The 21,669-nt window shown below is 36.6% G+C and overlaps 1 protein-coding gene across 3 annotated transcripts in view; it reads left to right on the top strand.

Moving 5' to 3' along the window:
• SRP72 (signal recognition particle 72) overlaps positions 1–18,817 on the top strand; it is a 30,354-nt gene extending 11,537 nt beyond the window's left edge. For 2 of the 3 annotated variants that reach the window (XM_036415574.2, XM_036415581.2), the window contains 11 exons: positions 3,119–3,250; positions 4,137–4,265; positions 4,976–5,048; positions 6,612–6,676; positions 8,280–8,375; positions 9,929–10,032; positions 10,164–10,241; positions 11,775–11,912; positions 14,279–14,316; positions 15,818–15,977; positions 17,370–18,817. In XM_036415574.2, coding sequence (XP_036271467.1) covers positions 3,119–3,250; positions 4,137–4,265; positions 4,976–5,048; positions 6,612–6,676; positions 8,280–8,375; positions 9,929–10,032; positions 10,164–10,241; positions 11,775–11,912; positions 14,279–14,316; positions 15,818–15,977; positions 17,370–17,547 — 1,191 coding nt within the window. In that variant the 3' untranslated portion in view covers positions 17,548–18,817. Of the gene's footprint in view, positions 1–3,118; positions 3,251–4,136; positions 4,266–4,975; positions 5,049–6,611; positions 6,677–8,279; positions 8,376–9,928; positions 10,033–10,163; positions 10,242–11,774; positions 11,913–14,278; positions 14,317–15,817; positions 15,978–17,369 lie in introns of those variants that run through there. The other variant, XM_036415587.2, reaches the window with a different exon arrangement.
• Positions 18,818–21,669: the final 2,852 nt, after the last annotated feature.

The raw sequence follows: 21,669 nt of genomic DNA, 5'->3' as shown, positions 1-21,669 counted from the left end.
GCTTTAAAATTGTGAGGAGGAAAGTGTGCAAAAATATTAAATATCTCAATCTTATTACTTCTATATTGAACTTTCTTAACTTAAAGGTATTTATTTCTTTTTACTCAAAATAGCGCTGGATGCAGTAGGTAATAATGAAACATGGTCTTAATCATTACAGTTTTAAAATTTCATTTTGGCATTGAAAAAAAGTGCATGTTTAGATTTTTTGCTTTATACTTCATTATTACAGTTTTTGGTGAAAGAAATATCTCTGGGTTGGCAAATTTGAGCTTACCCTTAAAGGAGGGATACAGTTTAAAGGTTAAGCAACAGCATAAACAAATGAATTATGAAGAATACTTATGGTCTATGGGGGGGATGAGAAAACAGAAGAGAATACATGTATACATACTGGCTAGTTTGTAAAAAAAAAAAAAAAAAAAAAAAAAAAAAAAAAGAATAGATTAGAGTGAATGGTGTCATGGTGGGAGGCCTTGAAAGTTAAATATTTGATTAATAAGTGCCATGATAGCAAAGTTAAGAGAAATCTGGCAGTGGTATGCATAATGAAGTATTAAAATAATTATATAGAAAGACCAACTAGAAATATGGTTTTTGAGGATTGATTTCTACCAAAGCCATTTTCTTGCTGTACATTAAAAAAATGTCATTGGTTTGGAGCTTCACATTCAGAAAAAATAGAATTTATTTTAGATTTCTTCTTTGCCTCCTTTTAGTCTTTAAACTGCTAGAAGACCTCGCTTAAAGAGCACAGTATCAGTTATTTGCAAGTAACTGTATCATTTAGCAAAACTAGAATACTATGCATATAGTAGATACTCTGATGCTCAGCTTGTCCTTCTTAGAATGAAATGTGTCTTAATTATCATCTTTCCTTGAAAAATATGTGACTTTCTGTGTTCCACACAGAAATTCAGCTTCTCTGCCCACATGAGAGGACTTTAAGAAAAAACAGTAGCTATGTTACATTAATATTTTTTGTTAAAATGGGTTCAAGAGAGGTGTGAATATATTTCTGAATTTTAATAATTTGCTTACACAATGACAATACTTCAAAGAGGAATGAATTACTTTCATAATTTGTCATCTAAATTCTAAAGGGCATAATTTGAAGAACTTGCAAATTTAGATAACATTGTAGTCCTAATTTCCACTGCAAGATTTGTGCTACCCCTGTGTACTTCTCTTCAAAAAGCTCAAAACAACCCTTCCAGGCCAGGGAGGCTCTGATTGAGCATCAGCTTATGCACCAAGAAGTCACGGATTTGATTCTACTCAGGGCACATGCCCAAATTCCAGGCTCCATCCCCAGTAGGGGGCATGCAGAAGGCAGGTGATTGATGTTTCTCTCTCACTGATGTTTCTATCTCTCCCTTTCCCTTCTCTAAAAATCAATAAAAACATTAAAAAATAAAATTTAAAAAGCTTAAAACAAGCATGTAATAGTGAGACTATAAAACAAAAGAAAATCGGGAATCTAAAATTTTTATGTATCTTAGGAGCATAGACACCCCAAACAGGCAGAGGTATTATCTTCCAAGCTCTCGTTTTTAACCTATCTATCCTTCCTAATAAAAGAGTAATATGCAAGTTAACCATCATTCTGCTCAAAGCCACACCCACCAGCCAATCAGAGTGAGTATGCAAATTAACCCCAACCAAGATGGCTATAGCCACAGAGAGCAGTTGAGAGGCTTGGGTTTCCCTGACAATAGAAGCCAAGCTTTCCGCCTGCCCTAGCTGGCTTAGGCCTCCACTCAAGGATACAAAGTTTCCTTGAAACTTTTAGAAGTTATAAAAAATAAATCCCAAGAAGAATTGCAGCAGCCACGAGCTGGAAAGAGCAGGCTAGGGTTTCCCCCGGCAATGGAGGAAGTAAAGCTTTCCACCTGCCCTGGCTGGCGTAGGCCTCCACTCAAGGCTACAAAGTTTCATTTATAGAAGATACACAAAACCAAACAAATGGCAGCAGCCACAGAGCGAGCAGGGGGCTTGGCTCCGCTCTAGGCTACAAAGTTTCAATAGTAGAAGGTAAATAAATTCCAGATACCAGGGCCTCCACTTGGGTTGCCAGGGTGTGTGGCTGGCCTGCAAACCACCACAGGCCCCTTGCCCAGGCCGCCCCACACCCCAAAGGAACCCCCACCCTGATCCAGGATACCCTTCAGGGCAAACCAGCTGGCCCCCACCTGTGCACCAGGCCTCTATCCTATCTAATAAAAGAGTAATATGCAGATTGACCAGCACACAAGATGGCTGCCCCACGTGGTCAAAGATCCTGCCCCTATGTGGACACAAGATGGCCATCAGGGGAGGGCATTTAGGAGGGACCAGGCCTGCAAGGGAGGGCAATTGGGAGGGAGCAGGTCTGCAAGGGAGGGCAGTTGGAGGCAATCAACCCTGTAGGGGAGAGCAGTTAGGGGTGGCCAGGCTGGCAGAGGAGAGAAGTTGGGATTAAACAGGCTGGCAGGGGAGCAGTTAGACATCAATCAGGCTGGCATGGGAGTGGTTAGGGGGTGACCAGGCTGGCAGGCAAAAACATTTAGGGGCAATCAGGAAGGAAGGCAAGCAGTTGGGAGCCAGCAGTCCTGGATTGTAAGAGGGATGTCTGACTCCCCATTTAGACCCAATCCCAGTGATTTAATATCCCTCGAGGGGTCCCAGATTGGAGAGGATGCAGGCTGGACTAAGGAACACTCGCCCCCCACCCCCCACTTGTGCACGAATTTTGTGCACCGGGCCTCTAGTATGTGTGTGTGTGTGTGTGTGTGTGTGTGTGTGTGTGTGTGTGTATATATATATATATATATATATATATATATATATATATATATATAAAAGCCTGATACGCAAAGTCCCCTCAGAGTTTGACTGGGAGACCAGGAGTTTGATTGCTTGCTATGACATGCGCTGACCACCAGGGGGAGGCATGGAATGAAGAAAGGCCCTTCCTGGCAGCCAGTAGGCCCAATCAGCCCTGATGGCTGGCCAGGCCTAGGGACACCGGGCTTCTAGTATAAAATAACTAAATGAAAGTGGAATAAGGCCTGGGAGCCTTAAAAGAATTGAAGTCTGAGATTGCTATTAATGATGGATAAACTTTTTTTTTTTGTAGGACCAAAATGTCTTTGACTCTAAGAAGAAGGTGAAATTAACCAATGCAGAAGGAGTAGAGTTTAAGCTTTCCAAGAAACAGCTGCAAGCTATAGAATTTAACAAAGCTTTACTTGCTATGTACACAAATCAGGTAGGTAACAGATTGCTGGTTCCCCTGGCTAACCCTTTTAGAGTATGGTATCTAGGCATGATGCATATATATCAGTGCAATCTATTTATATATTGTCTTAAACCCATGTGTTCTTCAGAATGTCATGTATAATAGATTTTATTGGTTAAACAAGTAATTTGCCCAATTCTTTGTAAAAGTGTGTTGTTGGTGGCTTTTAAAAGGAAGAAAATAATGTTCACTTCTGTAAATAAGATAATTTTGTCAATACCTATTTCTTTTTTAATTATTATTAATTTCTTTATTGATTAAGGTATCACATATTTGTCCTCGACCCCCCATTCCAATCCCCCACCCCCAATACCTATTTCTAATCTCCCTGAATTAAAGTAAAATAATTAAGCAAAATACATAAAGTTATAAATGTTAAGGATATCGGTTTTAACCTTAATATGCTTTAATTCTAATTCAATTATGATTTCATACTTTTCTAGAGCAGAGGTTTTCAGTGGGAGAGTGAGAAGCAGTAACATTATTATTATTTAGAACTGAGTTGAATTATTCTAAAATACTTCAGCAAGAAATACGTATTTATTTTGTTGTTTTGAAAAAAGGCTTATACTTGATGTATTTTTTTAAACAAAATTTTGAAATTTAAGCATCCAAATGAATGTTTAATAACTCTTCCTTTTCTAATTACTTTTAAAACTCATAGTTTAAATTCAGTAAGTGGAGTAGATACTATAAACCACTTTTCTCACCCTAGGCAGTTTTTTACTTACTGTGTTATTTCACCTGATTTCCTTTCCCCTTCCTACATTCTTTTTTTTTTTTTTGGTCACTCACTTAATGTTTTAATTTCATTAACAAGCTTATTTGGGGGGTGGGGGCAAATATTGTTTTTTAGGCAGAACAATGCCGAAAAATATCTTCCAGTTTACAGTCCCAAAGCCCTGAGCGTCTCCTGCCTGTGTTAATCCAAGCTGCGCAGTTCTGTCGTGAAAAGCAGCACATAAAAGCTATAGAGCTTCTTCAGGTAAAGGAAATACTTTATTTCATTTTCATTTTCATTATGTATAAAAGCTTGTAAATATGGGTAAACTAACAGGTAATAATATACTTCTAGATACTCGAGTTAATTCTTGGTCTACAAGCTTTTTGCTTTATACGAATTTGCATTAGTATTTGTCATAAACCCTAATGAATGTTTTAATTTTTAGATCTATTTAACTAGTTAAGGGCTTATAATACCAGAACACACTTAAACTCTTTTTCAATAATGTATTCTCCAGTAAGTCCCAATCTAACCTCAAATAATTACAGAGATACTTAGTTTTTATCAGCCTAAATCAGCTGTTAGATTATTTTTAATTTCCTGAGGGTAGTAGAATACATTGGAAAGTTGGACAGGGTGAAATTAGGACCCTCCTGAGGGGCAGAGTTGTCTAGCCAGGGACCCAGTAAGGAGGTATCATTTATTTCAGTATCTTAAAAAAATTATGTAGTAGTCTTAATTATTTATTTTAGTGACTCTCTGGAAACTTGACATTATTGCTCTTATTTTCAGAGCATAATTTTAAAGCACAGTGGGTATCAGGTAAAATTTTTCCAAAATAAAACTTGGACTTTAAACCAGAAGTTTAATATTTTAAAACTAGATTTAAATTTTTATGTAGCTAAGATAAGTAATTGGAATGAGTTGTATAAATAAAATGTGATTTTCCCCCCCAATTAAAAAATGTTTAGGAATTTGCAGATCAGCATCCAGAAAATGCAGCTGAAATTAAGCTGACCATGGCACAACTGAAAATTTCCCAAGGTATTAATGATTATTTCATGATGACTAAAATATAGTTTTAATGGAAATAAATGTTTGGAATGATTCTGAAATAGTTGACTGTGAGTATGAAATTTATGTATTATGGAGAAGCATAATTATTGTTGTTTCATACATGAAGCTAGATGGTATGAGCTCCAACAGAGTTAATTGGCCTTTTCTTGGGTTATTACTAAATTGTCAGGATGAATCTCAGTCTATGCCTTGAAAGTCTGTGGAAGCAAAGGATTTCTCTGTTCCAGAAGACCATATCTGACTCAAATGTGGTGTTTAGAAATGCTTATATCTGTCACTTGGTAGTATTTGCATGAAATAAGGGTTACTTTGCCATCCTAGTTCTCAGAATTTTTTAACTTAGGCTTTTATCTTTTATGCTTTACCACTCATATCTTTAGGGAAGAGAAGCAGGTAAATTTAATGAAAACATATTTTTTGGTTCTTATAGAAAACTGTTAGTGTTTTTGTCCATAATTTCGAATCAACCTTAGTGATTATCTAGAGCTATATTGACCATATTTGGTTGTCCCTATATGCATGTAGCTCTTTAAGTTAAAATTAAATGAAATTTAATATTCAGTTTCTCAGTTGTGCTAGCCACATTTCAGAAGCTTTGTAGCCACATGGGGCTAGTTGGATAGAATAATATAGAGGATGTTTCCATCATCACAGAAAATTTTATCAGATAGCTCTGGTGTACAGTATACATTCTCAGTGGGAATGATAATTGGTTTGGATATTGGATTTTATGATGGCTAAAGTGAAAATTTTTGGGTAGAGGGTGAGGGAGTTAGTTGGCAGTTGGGGGGGGGGGGTGTAAAAATACTCCTTAGTGGGGTACTAATGAAAACAAGGTTGAGAAACACTGCTAGTCTCCCTGTTACCTTATCCTCACATTTGCTTACCTTTTGGTTTCTTTTCCCTTTCCCCACCTCTCTTTCTTTTTCCGGCTCTCTTCTTTATCTTCTTTCTACATTCAGTTTTCAGGGTGGTTTTATTTTTTTAAATTTTCTTTATTGATTAAGGTAGTGCATATATGTCTTTATCCTCCCTTTGCCCCTCAACCCCTTTCTCCCCTCTTCTCCTCCCCCCTCCTCCTCCCCCCCCCCCCACATGCCTTCACCCCACTGGTGTCTGTGTCCATTGGTTATGCTTATATGCATGCATACAAGTCCGTTGGTTGATCTCTCTCCCAGGGTGGTTTTATTTTTGCAAAGATTATTTATCATACTAAAATTACTGAGAGAGACTACCTGTCAGTGGTTTTTGTTTGTAAAGACTTTATTTAAGTTTGCAGTGAGTAGAAAGTCAGAATTTTAACACCTTAGGAAAGTTTCTATTACATATCTATAGTAACTTATTTCAAGGCCTAAGACTCAATTTTTTTATTTGTAAAATGAATAGAGTACATTCTTCTCAAGATTCCAAAGCTTGAGTATTTAGAAATGTTATAAAGCATGTCTTATAAATTTCTTGTCTTTTTTTTCTCTTCATAATATGCTTTCTTGATTGTGATGACTGATCTTGTCTTTAATTTAATTTCTTAAGGTAATATTTCCAAAGCATGTCTAATCTTGAGAAGCATAGAGGAATTAAAGCATAAACCAGGCATGGTGAGTTTATAACTAAAATCTCATACAACTGAAAAAATAATGGAATTAGTAGTCCATTGGTGTGTTTGATGGTTTTTGTATTCGATTAATTTCTGCCTATTTCTTTCTGTATACATAATAGTTAAAGTAATAACAGTAGCCCAGCTGGCATGGCTTAGTGGTTGAGCGTCTACTCATGAACCAGGAGATCAGGGTTTGATTTCTGGTCAGAGCACATGTCTGGGTTGTGAACTTGATCCCCAAGGTGGGGCGTGCAGGAGGCAGCTGATCAGTGATTCTCTCTCATCATTGATGTTTTTATCTCTCTCTCCCTCTCCCTTCCTCTTCAAAATCAATAAAAATATATTTTTAAAAATAATAACAGTAATTTCTGGTATAAATTTAATTTCATTTTTGTTCTGCTTTGCACTAGTCTGTGATTTAGTCAGATGTGCCTGGTACTTACATTACCACTGAGAACCAACCTTAAATAACCTAAGATCCATATAGGAAATTACTTAGCCTAAATTATTTTGTCCTCATTATTTCTTTGAGGCAAAATAATTTAGGAATAGTGGCCAATAAATTTAGTTTTTAGTTCTCTGATTATCTCAGCATCACAGATTTAGATCACTAATATAGCTCTGAAAGCATCCATTTTGAAGTAAAGACTAATTCTATAGTAGTGGTCTGTACATTTATTAAACTAGGACCGTTTTGTTCATGTCTATATTCTCTCACACAGATTTTACAATTGGGACTCATAAAATGTGTAATAATATTTGAAGGTTCTTATTTTAAAGCCTTGGCTACAATTATTTTGTTAAAATCAAATATGTTATATAGTTGAAAATAAAATGTTTCTAATATTTAAAACCCTGACTTTCTGTTATCTTTTAAGAAATTTATTCATTTTATTTAGGTTATTGGCTTTATTAGCATAAAGGTTGTTCAAATTGTCTCAGTTTACTGTTAGTATCTGTGAAACCTTTTGTTTATGATAATTGGTTATTCATAGCTTCTCTTTTTTCTTTTTCTTTTTTCTGATCAGTATCACCAGAGGTTTATCCGTTTTATTGATTTTTCTCAAAATTTTAGCTTTTTGTTTATCCTTTCAGTTTCTAATCCTATTGCTCTTCCCCTTGCACTCCACTCCAGCTGCATGGGCCTTCTTGCTATCCCTCAAACAATAGGCAAGCTTTTCACTGGCTTTATGTAGCTCAGGCCACATGTGACTCATCATGGGAGTTTAGCCATGTGTGTATATGTACCTTACTGATCATGTACTTGGATGTCCCAGCAGTGTCTTATTATATGAACTAATTTTCTCAGTGCTTATTCTCCACTTCTGTACTTACCTTGCAGACTGGTAACTTTGTGAACTGGCACTGTTTTAGAGGAAAGGTATATTTTATAGATAACTTTGTATTTGGAAAGCACTGCTGTTCATGGTATTTCTAGATATACCCCATAATATAGCAATTTTTTGTAATGAATTAGATACTGGTGGAGAGAGCCTAGCAGCCTTTATTTGCTGTTTATTCAATGTTTTTCATTTTGAAAAAGCTTATTCTGGGAGAGATGGGGAAATTTTACTCACTGATTTATATCTTTGGCTGGGTAGGTATCTGCATTAGTGACTATGTATAGCCATGAAGAAGATATTGATAGCGCCATTGAGGTCTTCACACAAGCTATCCAGTGGTATCAGAACCATCAGGTAAGTAAAAGGAGTAAAGCGTTATAAGGGTTTGTTTTCACATAAAAATAAAAAGCTGCACTACTGAACTAAAAAGTTAGGAGAATTGAAACAATACAAATCACTTTAAAGAATGGAATGCTATTACTATTACAACCTATTTTTTAAGTATACCAGATCCAAGTAAAGTTATTAGAATTACAAAATGGCTGCAAAAGGGGGGAAAATGGTTCAGTTATGTTTTCTGAACCTTTTTCGTGTGTGTGTGTGTGTGTGTGTGTGTGTGTGTGTGTTTATGTAACCTCAAGAAATAAGAATAATAGTACAAGCCCTGCCAAAACTGGTTTGGCTCAGTGAATACAGCGTCTGCCTGCGGACTGAGAGGTTCCGGGTTCGATTCCGGTGAAATGCATGTACCTTGGTTGCAGGCACATCCCCAGTGGAGGGTGTGCAGGAGGCAGCTTATTAATGTTTCTAACTCCCTATCCCTCTCCCTTCCTCTCTGTAAAAAAATTAATAAAATATATATATTTTTAAAAAAGAATAATAGTACATGATTATATATAAGAGAACTCATATTTAGTGGCTAGAGAGCCCATGGATGGTAGTAATTGGTAGAACAGTGATATAGTTGACTCTTGAACAACATGGGTTTGAACTGCACATGTCCATTTATATACGAATTTCTTTTCAATAAGTACTATAAATGTATTCTCTTCCTTATGGTTGTCTTAATATTTTTTTTCTAGCTTTATTGAAAATACAGTATGTAATACATATAACATGCAAAATATGTATTAATTGACTTATTGGTAAGTCTTCAAGTCAGCAATAAGCTATTAGTAGTTTAGTTTGTGTGTTTTTTTTAATATATTTTATTGGATTTTTTTTTACAGAGAGGAACAGAGAGGGATAGAGAGTTAGAAACATCGATGAGAGAGAAACATTGATCAGCTGCCTCTTGCACAGCTCCTACTCCCCTGATCGGAATCAAACTTGGGACCCTTCGGTCTGCAGGCTGGTGCTCTATCCACTGACCCAAACTGGTCAGGGCAGTTTAGTTTTTTAAGGAATCAAAAGTTATAAACTGTCAGTGCTCCTAACTCCTGTGTTATTCAAGGGACAGGTATACCTGGGATAATTGTATATCATGTCTCCATCCATTAGGAACATCTTTATTTTTCCATTGTGGGTTTCTGCATGGGCAATACCCCAACGTAGGGGACATTTATATTGTTAGCATTGTTAGCAGTGGAGAGATACCAGTGTTCTGAGAACTATGGAGATAATGTTTGAGAATTAATAGTGACATATTTGATTATGGGGTTATTTCTAGTTGTGGATGATCTAAATTGAGATGAGTTTTGTTCCAAATTCATTAGTCATCACTGTACTAATTTGTCTCCTCCTTTCCCTGTTTGTGGGTGAAAATTTATGGTTTTTCATGCATTCTGTAAAACTTGAGATGAGGAATTTAATGGATAGGTCCATTTTAAAGGTCTAATGAATATAATGTCATTGACTTGCTAAATATTTAGCTTAAAACTTTTCTTTCTCTTTTGTTCAAACTGTAGCCCAAATCTCCTGCTCATTTGTCCTTGATAAGAGAAGCTGCAAATTTCAAACTCAAATATGGGCGGAAGAAGGAAGCAATTAGTGACCTAGAACAGCTTTGGAAGTAAGCTCTGAAAGGTGGAGATGTAGAAATCCAGATTTTATTGCTGTTATTTGATGAGTGGATTATTTTGCTTGTTTATATTTTCTTCAGTTTTATAAATGGTTGAATAACTTTTTTATTTCTTCTTTTAGACAAAATCCAAAAGATATTCATACCCTGGCACAGCTTATTTCTGCTTATTCACTAGTAGATCCTGAGAAAGCAAAAGCGTATCCTTTTGATTGTTCCAAGCAGCTCTCAAGTTGCATAGTAGATCTCTTCCAGTACCTGTTTGACTAGGACTTTTTCTATTGTAAATTTCAACAAACAAAATCCCCTTCTTTTTTTATTTTTATTATATTTTTAATCAGAGAGTAAGGGAAAGGGAGAGAGAGATAGAAACATCAATGATGAGAGAATTATTGATCAGCTGCTTCTTGCATACCCCCCACTAGGAATTGAGCCCACAACCTGGGCATGTGCCCTTGACCAGGATTGAGGCTCTATCCATCAAGTCAAACTGGCTAAGACCAAAAACCCCCTTCTAACTAGTAAAAACAAAAAATGAAAATTTAGTGATCAGTATGACTGAAAAATACAGTGGTAGATCCAACTTGGGGTACAGATTGATCCACAACCAAAAATGAAGTTCTTAACATATAGCTTAGATTTTCATGTTCAAGTTCAACAGCAAAAAACAAATCAAAACACAAACAAAAAAATGTATTTTTTTTGGATACTATGATTCTGAAGTGTCATTTTGATTGAACTATTTTATGTCACATGCCCATCTCAAACAATAAGAGAATGGTGCCCTGATTGGCTGAGTTTGGATCATGTGTGCTACTCCAATATGGGTGTGTTCCCAAAACTGAGGTGGGTGAGGTGGGGAATGTTACAAAACCATAAGTCAAAACCTTTGCATTGAGCAAGTCTGTGTTTTATACTCTTGATAGCTGTTTTGGGGAATGGAGTTTTTATTAGGCCACGACCTAGAAGAATGTCACTGAGCTAAGAAATAAATGACTAGAAGATAACTCAATTTTTGAGTTTTCCTTTCATAATATATAATATACGAGAGGCCTGGTGCATGAAAATTCATGTACTGGAGTGGGAGTTCCTCAGCCTGGCCTGCCCCCTCTCACAGTCTGGGAGCCCTCAAGGGTGGGAGGTGACCTGGCGATCAAGGGAAGGCAACACCCCCATCACACCTCTGCTGCTGCTACTGCTAGCAGCACAAGCTTCAGCTGGCTCTGGGTACCTGAGCCTTGAGTGGCCCTGGGCGGCTGGGCAACCGCCATCCAAGGCTTGCCTGCACCTCGGGCCGGCCCAGGGCGACGGGGGGGGGGGGGGGGGGGGCTGAGGGGACTGGGAGACTCCAGAGGCAGGCGCGCGTGGAGCAGGCCTGGGCGTGCCCTGTGCCTGCTGCCCTGGCAGGGCTGAGGGGACTGGGCGTTGCCATCTTGTGGCTGTGGGCACCACCATATTTGAGGGTGTGACAGTCAATTAGCATATTCCCTCCTTATTGGCTGTGGGTGCTGCTATCTTTGTGGGGGCATGATGGCCAATTAGCATATTCCTTTATTAGATAGGATAATTGACTATGACTTGCCAGTATGTTGTTTTATAAAAGATTTAAGAACATTTTTTGCTTTTGACAAAGGGCATCAAATAAGAACAGTATGTTTCTCTATAGGCATAGATATATTGTTAGGCATGTATATGTATTTCTATTGTGTTCCTGAACTCCTGTTCTATCCCAGTCTTAGTAAACACTTGCCCTCGTCAGATAGTATGTCTCTGAAAGTAGATGTTGAGGCTCTTGAAAATTCTCCAGGTGCTACCTACATTCGGAAGAAGGGTGGAAAAGTTACTGGAGATAGTCAACCAAAGGAGCAAGGGTAATGTTTTTCATTCTAACCTTCACTAATGCTGATTTTAAATTATATAAGGAGTAAAAATACACTTACAAAAATTACATGTGAATAGGTTTAAATCCCCTTTGTTTCTTTTCTCTTCTTTTTTCTGTGCCCAACTCTTAGTCCTCGTTTCCTGGTCCAGAATTAACTTCTGGTATTATCTTAGTGTGTGTCCTTCCAGATCGTTTTCTTTGTATTTACACACAGAGGCGAATTAGAAATATTTTCCTTAGATTGGATTATTTTTGCTTTTTACAGAAGTGGGGTTCCATTGTGCTTAGTGTTTTCGAACTTGCTTTCTTTCATTTACTAAGTCTTGCAGACATATGCTATTTATGCATTGGCTGGATGGGCCCTACTTTATTAACCTATTAATTTATTAATATACATTTAGTGTATCATTTAGTAATTCTAAACCACAGTTCTGATCTTTATTTACCCGATTTGGAGGAAAGGTTAGCCAACTTCATTAACTTATATAAAGTCAAATTTCAATTTTTCCTTATTCTACATTGCCATCTCAAAAAAAGCAGAGACCTGTGGTAAATGTTTAAGATTTTATTTTTGACTCAGGATGAATAGAGAATTGAAGAGATAAAACATTTCCTCAGTTTTGTGGCTTTCTTAATTTTTCACTGTTTCTTTTTTGAAAACTTTTCAAAATCTATTTTTTTTTTTTTTTTGGTAACTTTGAAACACTATCAGTACCAACTTTATATGATTGACTTCATATCAACTCTGATATAAAAAATATTATCATCGTAATAGAATTTAAAAACTTGGGAGCATTATCTCAACTCGTTTCCGGCATATGTCGACAGTTTGGCTCAAATAAACTCATTAAAATTCTTTAAAAAAAAAAAAATAGAATTTAAAAACTTAAATAGGGAATTGTCTCAGAGATATGACATTGTTCCATTTTATCATATGATTCTGATTTCAAGCCTTTTAATAAACTCCAGAATGAAATCTAAGCCAGATCTTAAGGGAATTTTTAAATAATGCCTATTTAAATATTTTCAGTATTGTTTCCTCTCTTTCAAAACAGGTTTGGGTAATTAGTAAGAACATACAATTCATTTCTAATCCTGTACAATTACAAAGATGTACTTTGAGGTTTTTTTAAAGTTTTTTTTTTTTTTTTTTTTTTTTTTTTTTTTTTTTTCAGAGAGGAAGGGAGAGGGGAGAGATGATGAGAATCATTGATCAGCTGCCTTTTGCACAACCTCAATCTTGGGGATTGAGCCCACAACCTGGGCATGTGCCCTGATGGGGAATTGAACTGTGACCTCTTGGTTCATAGGTTAACCCTCAAGCACTGATCCACACTGGTAGACTGTGTCTTGTTTTTTGTGGTGCTTTTTTTTTTTTTTTTACTGTAGCTATCAGAGTACTTAGCAATTATTTTGAGTGTTTTCTTGGCTTCTTATGCTCTTTTTAGTGCCCGTTAGTTGGGAAGAGGGGCCAGTGTACTTTAAATAAAGATTTTATTACCTAAAACATTCAGTAGCCCTGCCTGGTGTGGCTCAGTTGTTAGAGTGCTGGCCCAAGCACTGAAGGATTGTGGGTTCCATTTCTGGTCAAGCAACGTACCTGGATTTCAGGTTCAATTCCTAGCCCTTGTCGGGGCACATGCGAGGCACACACAATCATTGTGTTTCTCTCACATAGATGTTTCTCTCTCCCTCTTCCCTCCCTCTTTCTCCCTCTCCCTCTCTCTCTTCCCTCCCTCCTTTCTACTTTGTCTAAAAATCAATGAAAAAAATATCCTCAGGTGAGGATTAACAACAACAAAAAATCAATAAACTCTCAAATTTATTCCTATATAAACTGTAAAATAAAAAAATTGCAGAATAAAATGCCTTCCATCACTCTCTGTCCTTCTCCCTTCCTAGGTCAAAACCAATGTTATTTATCTTACATAATCTACCAAAGATATTCTTTGCATGTATTACACCTATACAATCCCTTCTAACAAAGAGTTTAATGATCTGTTCTTAAATTTTGCCAAACATGAGGTAACTTATTGTAGCTTTTGATGCTTGTGCAAGTTTCTTACCTTTTTACATAAAGTTTAATATGCATGTGCAAATATAAATGGTATCTGTTTTCTGAAAACAATTGTCACCTCTCTTTTCTAAACCCTCCTCCTATAAATTACAACCTATGAAGCTTGATTAAATGTAACCTAAATAAACATCTCAACTAGTCTATTTATTAACTTTGGTGAGCCCTCACTTAGCAAATCTTGAATACCTTTATGATAAAGTACTCAGCTTACTCTTTTGCACATGTGTAATGTTCTATATTTATCATGCTGATGGTAATGATTTTTGTTCTCTTTGTAGACAGGGAGATTTGAAAAAGAAGAAGAAGAAAAAGAAGGGTAAGGCTTTAAAAAAAAAAAAGTCTTTAGATTTCTTTCTATAAGATAAAAGCTTGGGTTTAGCCCTATATAAAAATCTTCAAATATATTGTCCTTGCCTCCTGTATCTTTGAACACTTGAGTTTTGTCTTAACTATAATATTTAATTTAAGAATTCAGCTTTCCCAAATCTGCTAAGATTATTACTACTACTCCATCTGTTCTCCGGCTTCCAAAATTGAATCGATAATGTTTTCTCCTATTCTTTTTAATGTGTTTGTTGTCATTTTAGTGGAGTTTTGGTACAGTGCAGAAACTGATTGCATTCAATCCACTATCTTTAATTAGAAATCTTAGTTTACAGTTCTTAGAAATTGTTTTGTGTTGTCTTATGTATTAGTAATATTTTAAGGGAACAAGTGCTAACTACAGATAACAATAACCTGCAATTTGACTTTTTTCTATATTTTTTTTGTTTCCAGATGGGCATATTTTAAAACTTTCAATTGATATGTGCTTATTCTAAAAACAAAGTAAAATAAAAATAAACAAAAGAAATAGACTTCTTTTGTAATAGAATTGCAAAAGAGTAAAAATTCCCAACTCCAAATTCATGCTGCAAGAAGTAATTAACTTTTTATATATATAACATACATACACATTTATATGGTCAGTCAATAAAAGGTTTTACAAAGATAATGTGAACATATCAAGATAGTTTCTTTTAATCTTCTATTTTAGATTGTATTATGCAGACTTTTTCCAAGTTATTAAATCTGGATGTACTTAACTTTTTAACCCATTGGATAGCTTGCTATAGTAGGAGTATACTGTAGTTTATTTCATCATTCTTTTACTGATGGACATTTAAGTTAGTTTGCTATTTTAAAGACTGTCAGTGAATATTCTTATGGATTTCTACAGGATAAATTTCTAGAAGTATAAATTTTGACTGGTACTGACAATAAATTGCTCTTGACAAAGACTGTACCAGTAAACATTTCTGCTAATGGTTTTTGAGTGTTTCCCATTATCTCCCAACACCAGGTGTTATTACTGCTTTTAATATTTGTTAGTTTGGTAGATTTTCTTTTAGTGATGTTGAGTATCTTTTCACATAATTAATGACTTATTTCTCTTGGGTTACTCTAATTACAACTATGCTCATTTTTCTTCTTATGATTTACCTCTTAATTACCAAGAACTTATTATATATTAAGAATGTTAACTGCTGTGTTATTTAATATGCATTTTTAAAATTATTTATCTTACACTATATCTTTTACCAAATGAAAATTTAATTTTTTTATGTAGATACATCTGTGAAATCTTTTCCTTTATATCTTCTGAATATTGTGTCATGCTTAGGAATAATGCTGATCATATAAATAAAACTTTCTCAAATAAACTTATTTTAGTTTTAATGTTATTTATTCCAAGTCTTGGACATAATATTTAAATAACTACCTTGAAAACACTGTGGACAGATTCCTCATTTCTTCATCAATTAATTGTTACACAGGAAAACTGCCTAAGAATTATGACCCCAAAGTGACTCCAGATCCAGAAAGATGGCTACCAATGCGTGAGCGGTCTTACTACCGGGGCAGAAAGAAGGGTAAGAAGAAGGATCAGATTGGAAAGGGGACCCAGGGAGCAACTGCAGGAGCTTCATCTGAACTGTAAGTCATTGCTTCGCAACTGAGGTCACTCAGGGCACAAGCTGATCTTTCTGCGATCGACTCGGGGTCATTCGTGTGGATTTTAAATGGTATTTTAAGTATGAGAAATACAGTTAGATATTTTTTATGTTTAGCAATACGGTATTGTAGAGGAAAGAAAATGTGGTATTTCTGGTTGGATTGTATTCTAAATACTTGGATTGTAAGATTGAATTATAAATAATAGGATCCCAATAACTTCAAAAGTAAACTACATACACTGAGTCATTCAACAAACTAAATATTTAGCCAAGACCGGTTTGGCTCAATGGATAGAGCGTCGGCTTGGGGAATGAAGGGTCCCGGGTTCGATTCCGGTCAAGGGCATGTACCTTGGTTGCGGGCACATCCCAGGTAGGGGGTGTACAGGAGGCAGCTGGTTGATGTTTCTCTCTCATTGACATTTCTAGCTCTCTATCTCTCTCCCTTCCTCTCTGTAAAAAATCAATAAAATATATATATTTTTTTAAATGATACACTTTCAGGCTGCTGCCCACAAACCTGTTGGTGGCTTGTGAATTCTGAGCCGTGTAACTGATTCCAAAAGTAAATAAACTGGCATTTGACCAGGAAAAAAAAAAAAATAGGTAAATAAATAAATAAATAAATATAATGATACAGCCCTGGCTGGGGTGGGTTAGTGGTTAGATGTCAGCCCACACCCCTGAGGGTTTGATTCCCACTCAAGAGCATGTGCCTGGGTTGTAGGTTTGAACCCTGGACTGATTGGAAGTATGCATGAGGCAACCAATCAGTTGTTGTTTCTCTCTCTTCTTTCTCACTTTCTCCTCCTCTATTCTAATCTCTTCTACTCTGTTTAAAAAAAAAAAAGTTACTGTCTGGCTGGGTTGGAGCGTCGTCCAGTACACCAAAAGACTGTGGGTTTGATTCCTAGTCAGGGCACATGCTTAGGTAATGGTTCTATCCCACTTGGGGCATGTATGAGAGGAAACCAATCATTGTTTCTCCTCCCCCCTTCTCCTTTCTTCTTTAAAATCAATAAAAACATATCCTTGGGTGAGGATTTTTTTTTTTTTTTTTTTTTAACAAACTTCTTTTTATAATGTTTTGGGTGAGGATTTTTAAAAAATGTTACTAAATAATTCGTTTGTACATGGTAGGATGATAAGTCATTTAAAATTTTTTCTTTATTTTCTAAGCCTTTTAAAAATTGGCATGTACCATATTGTACTTATTCTTTGATTATAAAGCAGTAAACATTTTATTCAAAAGGGAAACTCACTTTAAAATAGAATGTGTGGGAGATTGTTAGGGGTGGAAAGTGAAATTCACGTATGTGTGTCTTTATTGAATGTATGAATGACCAACCCTTTCCTGATCTGATGATTTCAGGGATGCCAGTAAAACTGTAAGCAGCCCACCCACCTCCCCAAGACCCGGCAGTGCAGCAACAGCATCTGCGTCTACAAGTAATATCATCCCCCCACGACACCAGAAACCTGCAGGGGCTCCGGCAACCAAAAAGAAACAGCAACAGAAAAAGAAGAAAGGAGGAAAAGGTGGCTGGTGATTAGAACATGCTTGTTGCAGACTATTTTCCAGCTAGTCTTAGTGACACTAGGAACACGATAAAGTAACACAGCAAGAAGCACAGAGCTGCTCCCTCTCCCATCCCCACATTTTCATCAGATTGTTTTTTGTGCATCAAAAAGGAAAACATCTTCCTCAGACTTAGCCTACTTGTACCGCCAAGCTTTTCACAGATGATGAGGACTCAAAATAATTGGGATTTACCTACCTTGATATCTGTTTCTTTGTGTGCTGATCTGGTGGTGTTTTTTCAGTTTCACAAACAAGGCATGTTATCTAAGGTTTCCTAGGTTATAAACAGAAGTTAAGTTACTTCTGCTGTTTTAACTAGAATCTAAAGACACTTGTTCTTATCTAGTCCCACTTTAAATTATGTCTTAGAAGGTCTTGGGAGACTGAAAGTAGAATCTTCTGAGCATTCCAAATATCTACTTAGAAATATCATGTGATAAAAAGGGACCTTATTAATACACTGGTGTTCTTCACTTCGTTACATGAGTGGCCATAAGAAAACCAAATGTCTTGATTAATTTTTACCATAAATTCTCTGTTATGTGATACTGGAATATGAGATAATTATATATATATATTCACATATATGTATGTATATACATACACATATATATACATAGTAATAAAAAGTATGTATGTAAATATGCATATATATATACATGCATATAAATTAGGACTCCTTTGTGCCCCGTATCATTTTTAGATTATGATAACATTGTGCTTACTTAGCACTGTAAAGAACTCAAAGAAAACATCAATGTTGTAAGAAGCTCACCCTTAGACCCAGTGTTCTCAGGCCAAATGGGTTTGGATGGTCTCAGTCAGATTTAATGTCCCCTATCAAGAGCATGAACATTGACTTCCTGTGTAGAGAAGAAATCAATACCAGAGTTCAGTAGCAGGCAGTATTAAAACTTAACAGTACTCTGTGGCCCAATTAATAAATACTCAGATGGCTCCTTTTTCTAGTTAGGGAAGGGATTATACATTACCCTTCCCAGAGTGATGGAGTATTATACAGTCAGGTCTGCAGTGTCGGTATTGCTCTGGTCTTTCCTTGCTTATAAGCCTCTTTCCCATTGAACGGCTGTGAGACAGATGTCTACTCTGACTAGTATTCATTTATGCTACCCCAGATAGCATTGAATTTAGATTTAAGACTTATTTCCTTGTGATCGTATTACTCCATCCTTGTCAATAAAGTGCTGCTGTGTTTGACTCTGAACATACTGAAACATCTGCGAAGAGTTTTTTAAAAGGCTTTCCTCCTTTACAAGAGTAAGAAATTTGGTGCTGCCTTTCTGTTTAACATAATCAGAATCTGCAGTGGCATCTAAACAAGAGACCAGCTTATATATGAATGATTTATTACGGCATAATACTTTGGAGCTCTCAGAGAATAGTCTTTTGGTAAGAGTGACAGATATTCATTCCTTCTAAATATATGCACCATTACAAGAATAATTGTTAGTAACTTTGTTATTTAGGATTCCATTAAATTTCTGTGGTGAAGGATAATCACTTTTTGGGTTTAACTAATTTCATTTTGGTGAAATTATCTGTCATTGAAAATTTTGACATAAAACACAAAGTGAAACTTATGGGTTCTGTAGCGAGTCTTTGCTATTACCAGTCATTACTAAGCATCTGAAACCTCAGTTCAAAGAAGTTACTGTCAAATTAAGTGTAAACATCTACATTAACTTTCTGGTAATTATTTATCTTTTGGGTAGATCTTTCACCAGTGACATATATACTTTGTATATATGTGTATGACTACATTTATAAAAACCAATATGGATACATCATTCACTGTGGCACATTTTAAAATAAAATATTCTAGCAGTGAGTATGGATTAAGATGTTTTGGGTATTGGCATTTTATGGAGGACTTCCTGGTTGGTACATCTGAGAGTTTTTTAAGCCGAGTATCTAAAAATCTCAGAGTGTTGGCCTGTGGACTGAAGGGTCCTGGGTTCAAGTCTGGTCTAGAGTACATGCCCAGGTTGTGGGTGATCAGTGATTCTCATTGATGTTTCAATCTTCCTCCCTACCCCTTCCTCTCTGAAATCAGTCTATAATAATAAAAGCGTAATATGCTAATTAGACTGGACATTATTCCAGATGTCCTTCCTTCTGGACAAAGCTGCAGCGGGCGGGGGCTGCAACGGAGATGGCAGAGGCCCCTGGCTGCGGGCGGAGGCCAAGGCCAACGAATTTCATGCACCCAGCCTCTAGTAAATATGTAAAATAAAAATAAAATTCTCTCCGACCCCTTCCTGCAAAGCCACAAAACTAATGGGATTGAGAGACCCCGGTTTTAACTTCCCTGAAAATCCATCATGTAAGTAAATTGAGGAGCAAACATTTTATTAAGTTATTAAACACAACATTTTCAAGACTACTTGGACACTTCTAACCTTAAACATAGTTGCATCACTAAAGCCTTCTGGATTCTGCCATTCATTCATTGTTCCTTACAAAGTAAATGAAACATAGATCTGATAAAAGTCATTTTATTGTGTAAGATAATTTTGTTAGTTTGTGAAATATACGAGGGTCCAATTTAACAAAATAAAAGAACATCCATATAGTCAATTAAGAAACATTACACAACCTTTGAAAAGCCCTGTGGATTTCCTAATTTGTTGCATATTGGATCATTTGGAGCCCCCAAAATTTTTTTCTTTAGTTACCCCCCCCCCCAGAGGGAGAGGGAGGGGGAGAGACATCAATAAAGAGAATTATGGATTAGCTGCCTCCTTTATGCCCCCTGGGTGGGGTAGGAAGATTGGGGGGGAAAGGGATTGGACCCAAAACCAGGACATGTGCCCTTGGCCAGAATAGAACCTGGGACTTTTATTTCTTAAAAATATATATTTTATTGATTTTCTTTTTACAGAGAGAAAGGGAGAGAGAGAGAGAGCTAGAAACATTGACCAACTGCCTCCTGCACACCCCCTTGCCAGGGATGTGTCCGCAGCCAGAGTACATGCCCTTGACCGGGATGGAACCTGGGACCCCGCAGTCTGCAGCCGGAGGCTCTATCCACTGAGCCAAACCGGTTTCCTGGAACATGAGACTCTAATCAGCAGGCAGCCTCTAGCCACTCAGCAAAACCGCCTAGGGCTCTATCGGGTCTAGTAATAATTAATGTCGTTTTTTAACATTCGTTTAAAATCTTGCTTGGCGTTGACTTGTATTGACATAACCTTCAAACATGTGGTATCTACAGAACGTGTGAAGTGCAATTAACAAGTTTTGCTTGAAAAAGTTTGTGTTTGGTTTGGTTTTTGTTGCAAAACTAGGGCTAAGAAGATGGCGAATGAAGAGCATATTCGGCACTGCATGCTTTATGAGTTCCAGTTAGGAAGAAAAGCAAGTGAGGCTGCAAAAAACATCTGTAGTGCTCTTGGTCAAGATGCAGTTAGCGCCAGAAAATGCCAGCGTTGGTTTGAGAAATTTCGCGAGGGAAATTTTTCGTTAGATGACAAGAGTGGTCGAGGCCGTGTGTCCAATTTTGATCAAGAAGCTCTTCAAGCTTTTTTGGTGCAAAATCCTCAAATTACCCAACAAGAGCTTGCGACAACTTTAAATTGTTCACAAAAAACAATTTCCAATCAATTGCGTGCACTTGGCAAAGTCCAAAAGTTTGGAAAATGGGTTCCTCATGAGTTGACCGACAACAACCGTAATCAAAGAGTCACAATTTGCAGTTCGCTCCTCTCTTGTCAAAACCGTTTGCCGTTTTTAGAGCAAATTGTTAACCAGAGATGAAAAATGGGTGCTGTATGTTAATTTGAAAAGGCGGCCTCAATGGTTGGACAAAAATGAGGCTCCACAGCCCACGCCAAAACCTGACTTGCATGCGAAAGAAGTGATGTTGTGTGTTTGGTGGAATTTTAAAGGAATTCTTCATTATGAACTTTTACCATCTAACCAAACCATTACAAGTGCAGTGTATAGTGCCCAATTGGAAAGGTTAGCCCAAGCTTTAAGAGAAAAAGAACCCGCGCTGATTAATCGGAAGGGCGTAATTCTTCACCACGATAACGCACGACTGCATACTGCAAGAATCACTGCTGAAAAA

The sequence above is a fragment of the Pipistrellus kuhlii genome, unplaced genomic scaffold (assembly GCF_014108245.1).
Source record: "Pipistrellus kuhlii isolate mPipKuh1 unplaced genomic scaffold, mPipKuh1.p scaffold_m20_p_1, whole genome shotgun sequence".
Classification (NCBI taxonomy): Eukaryota; Metazoa; Chordata; class Mammalia; order Chiroptera; family Vespertilionidae; genus Pipistrellus; species Pipistrellus kuhlii.
This window is presented reverse-complemented; position numbering and strand designations above follow the sequence as displayed.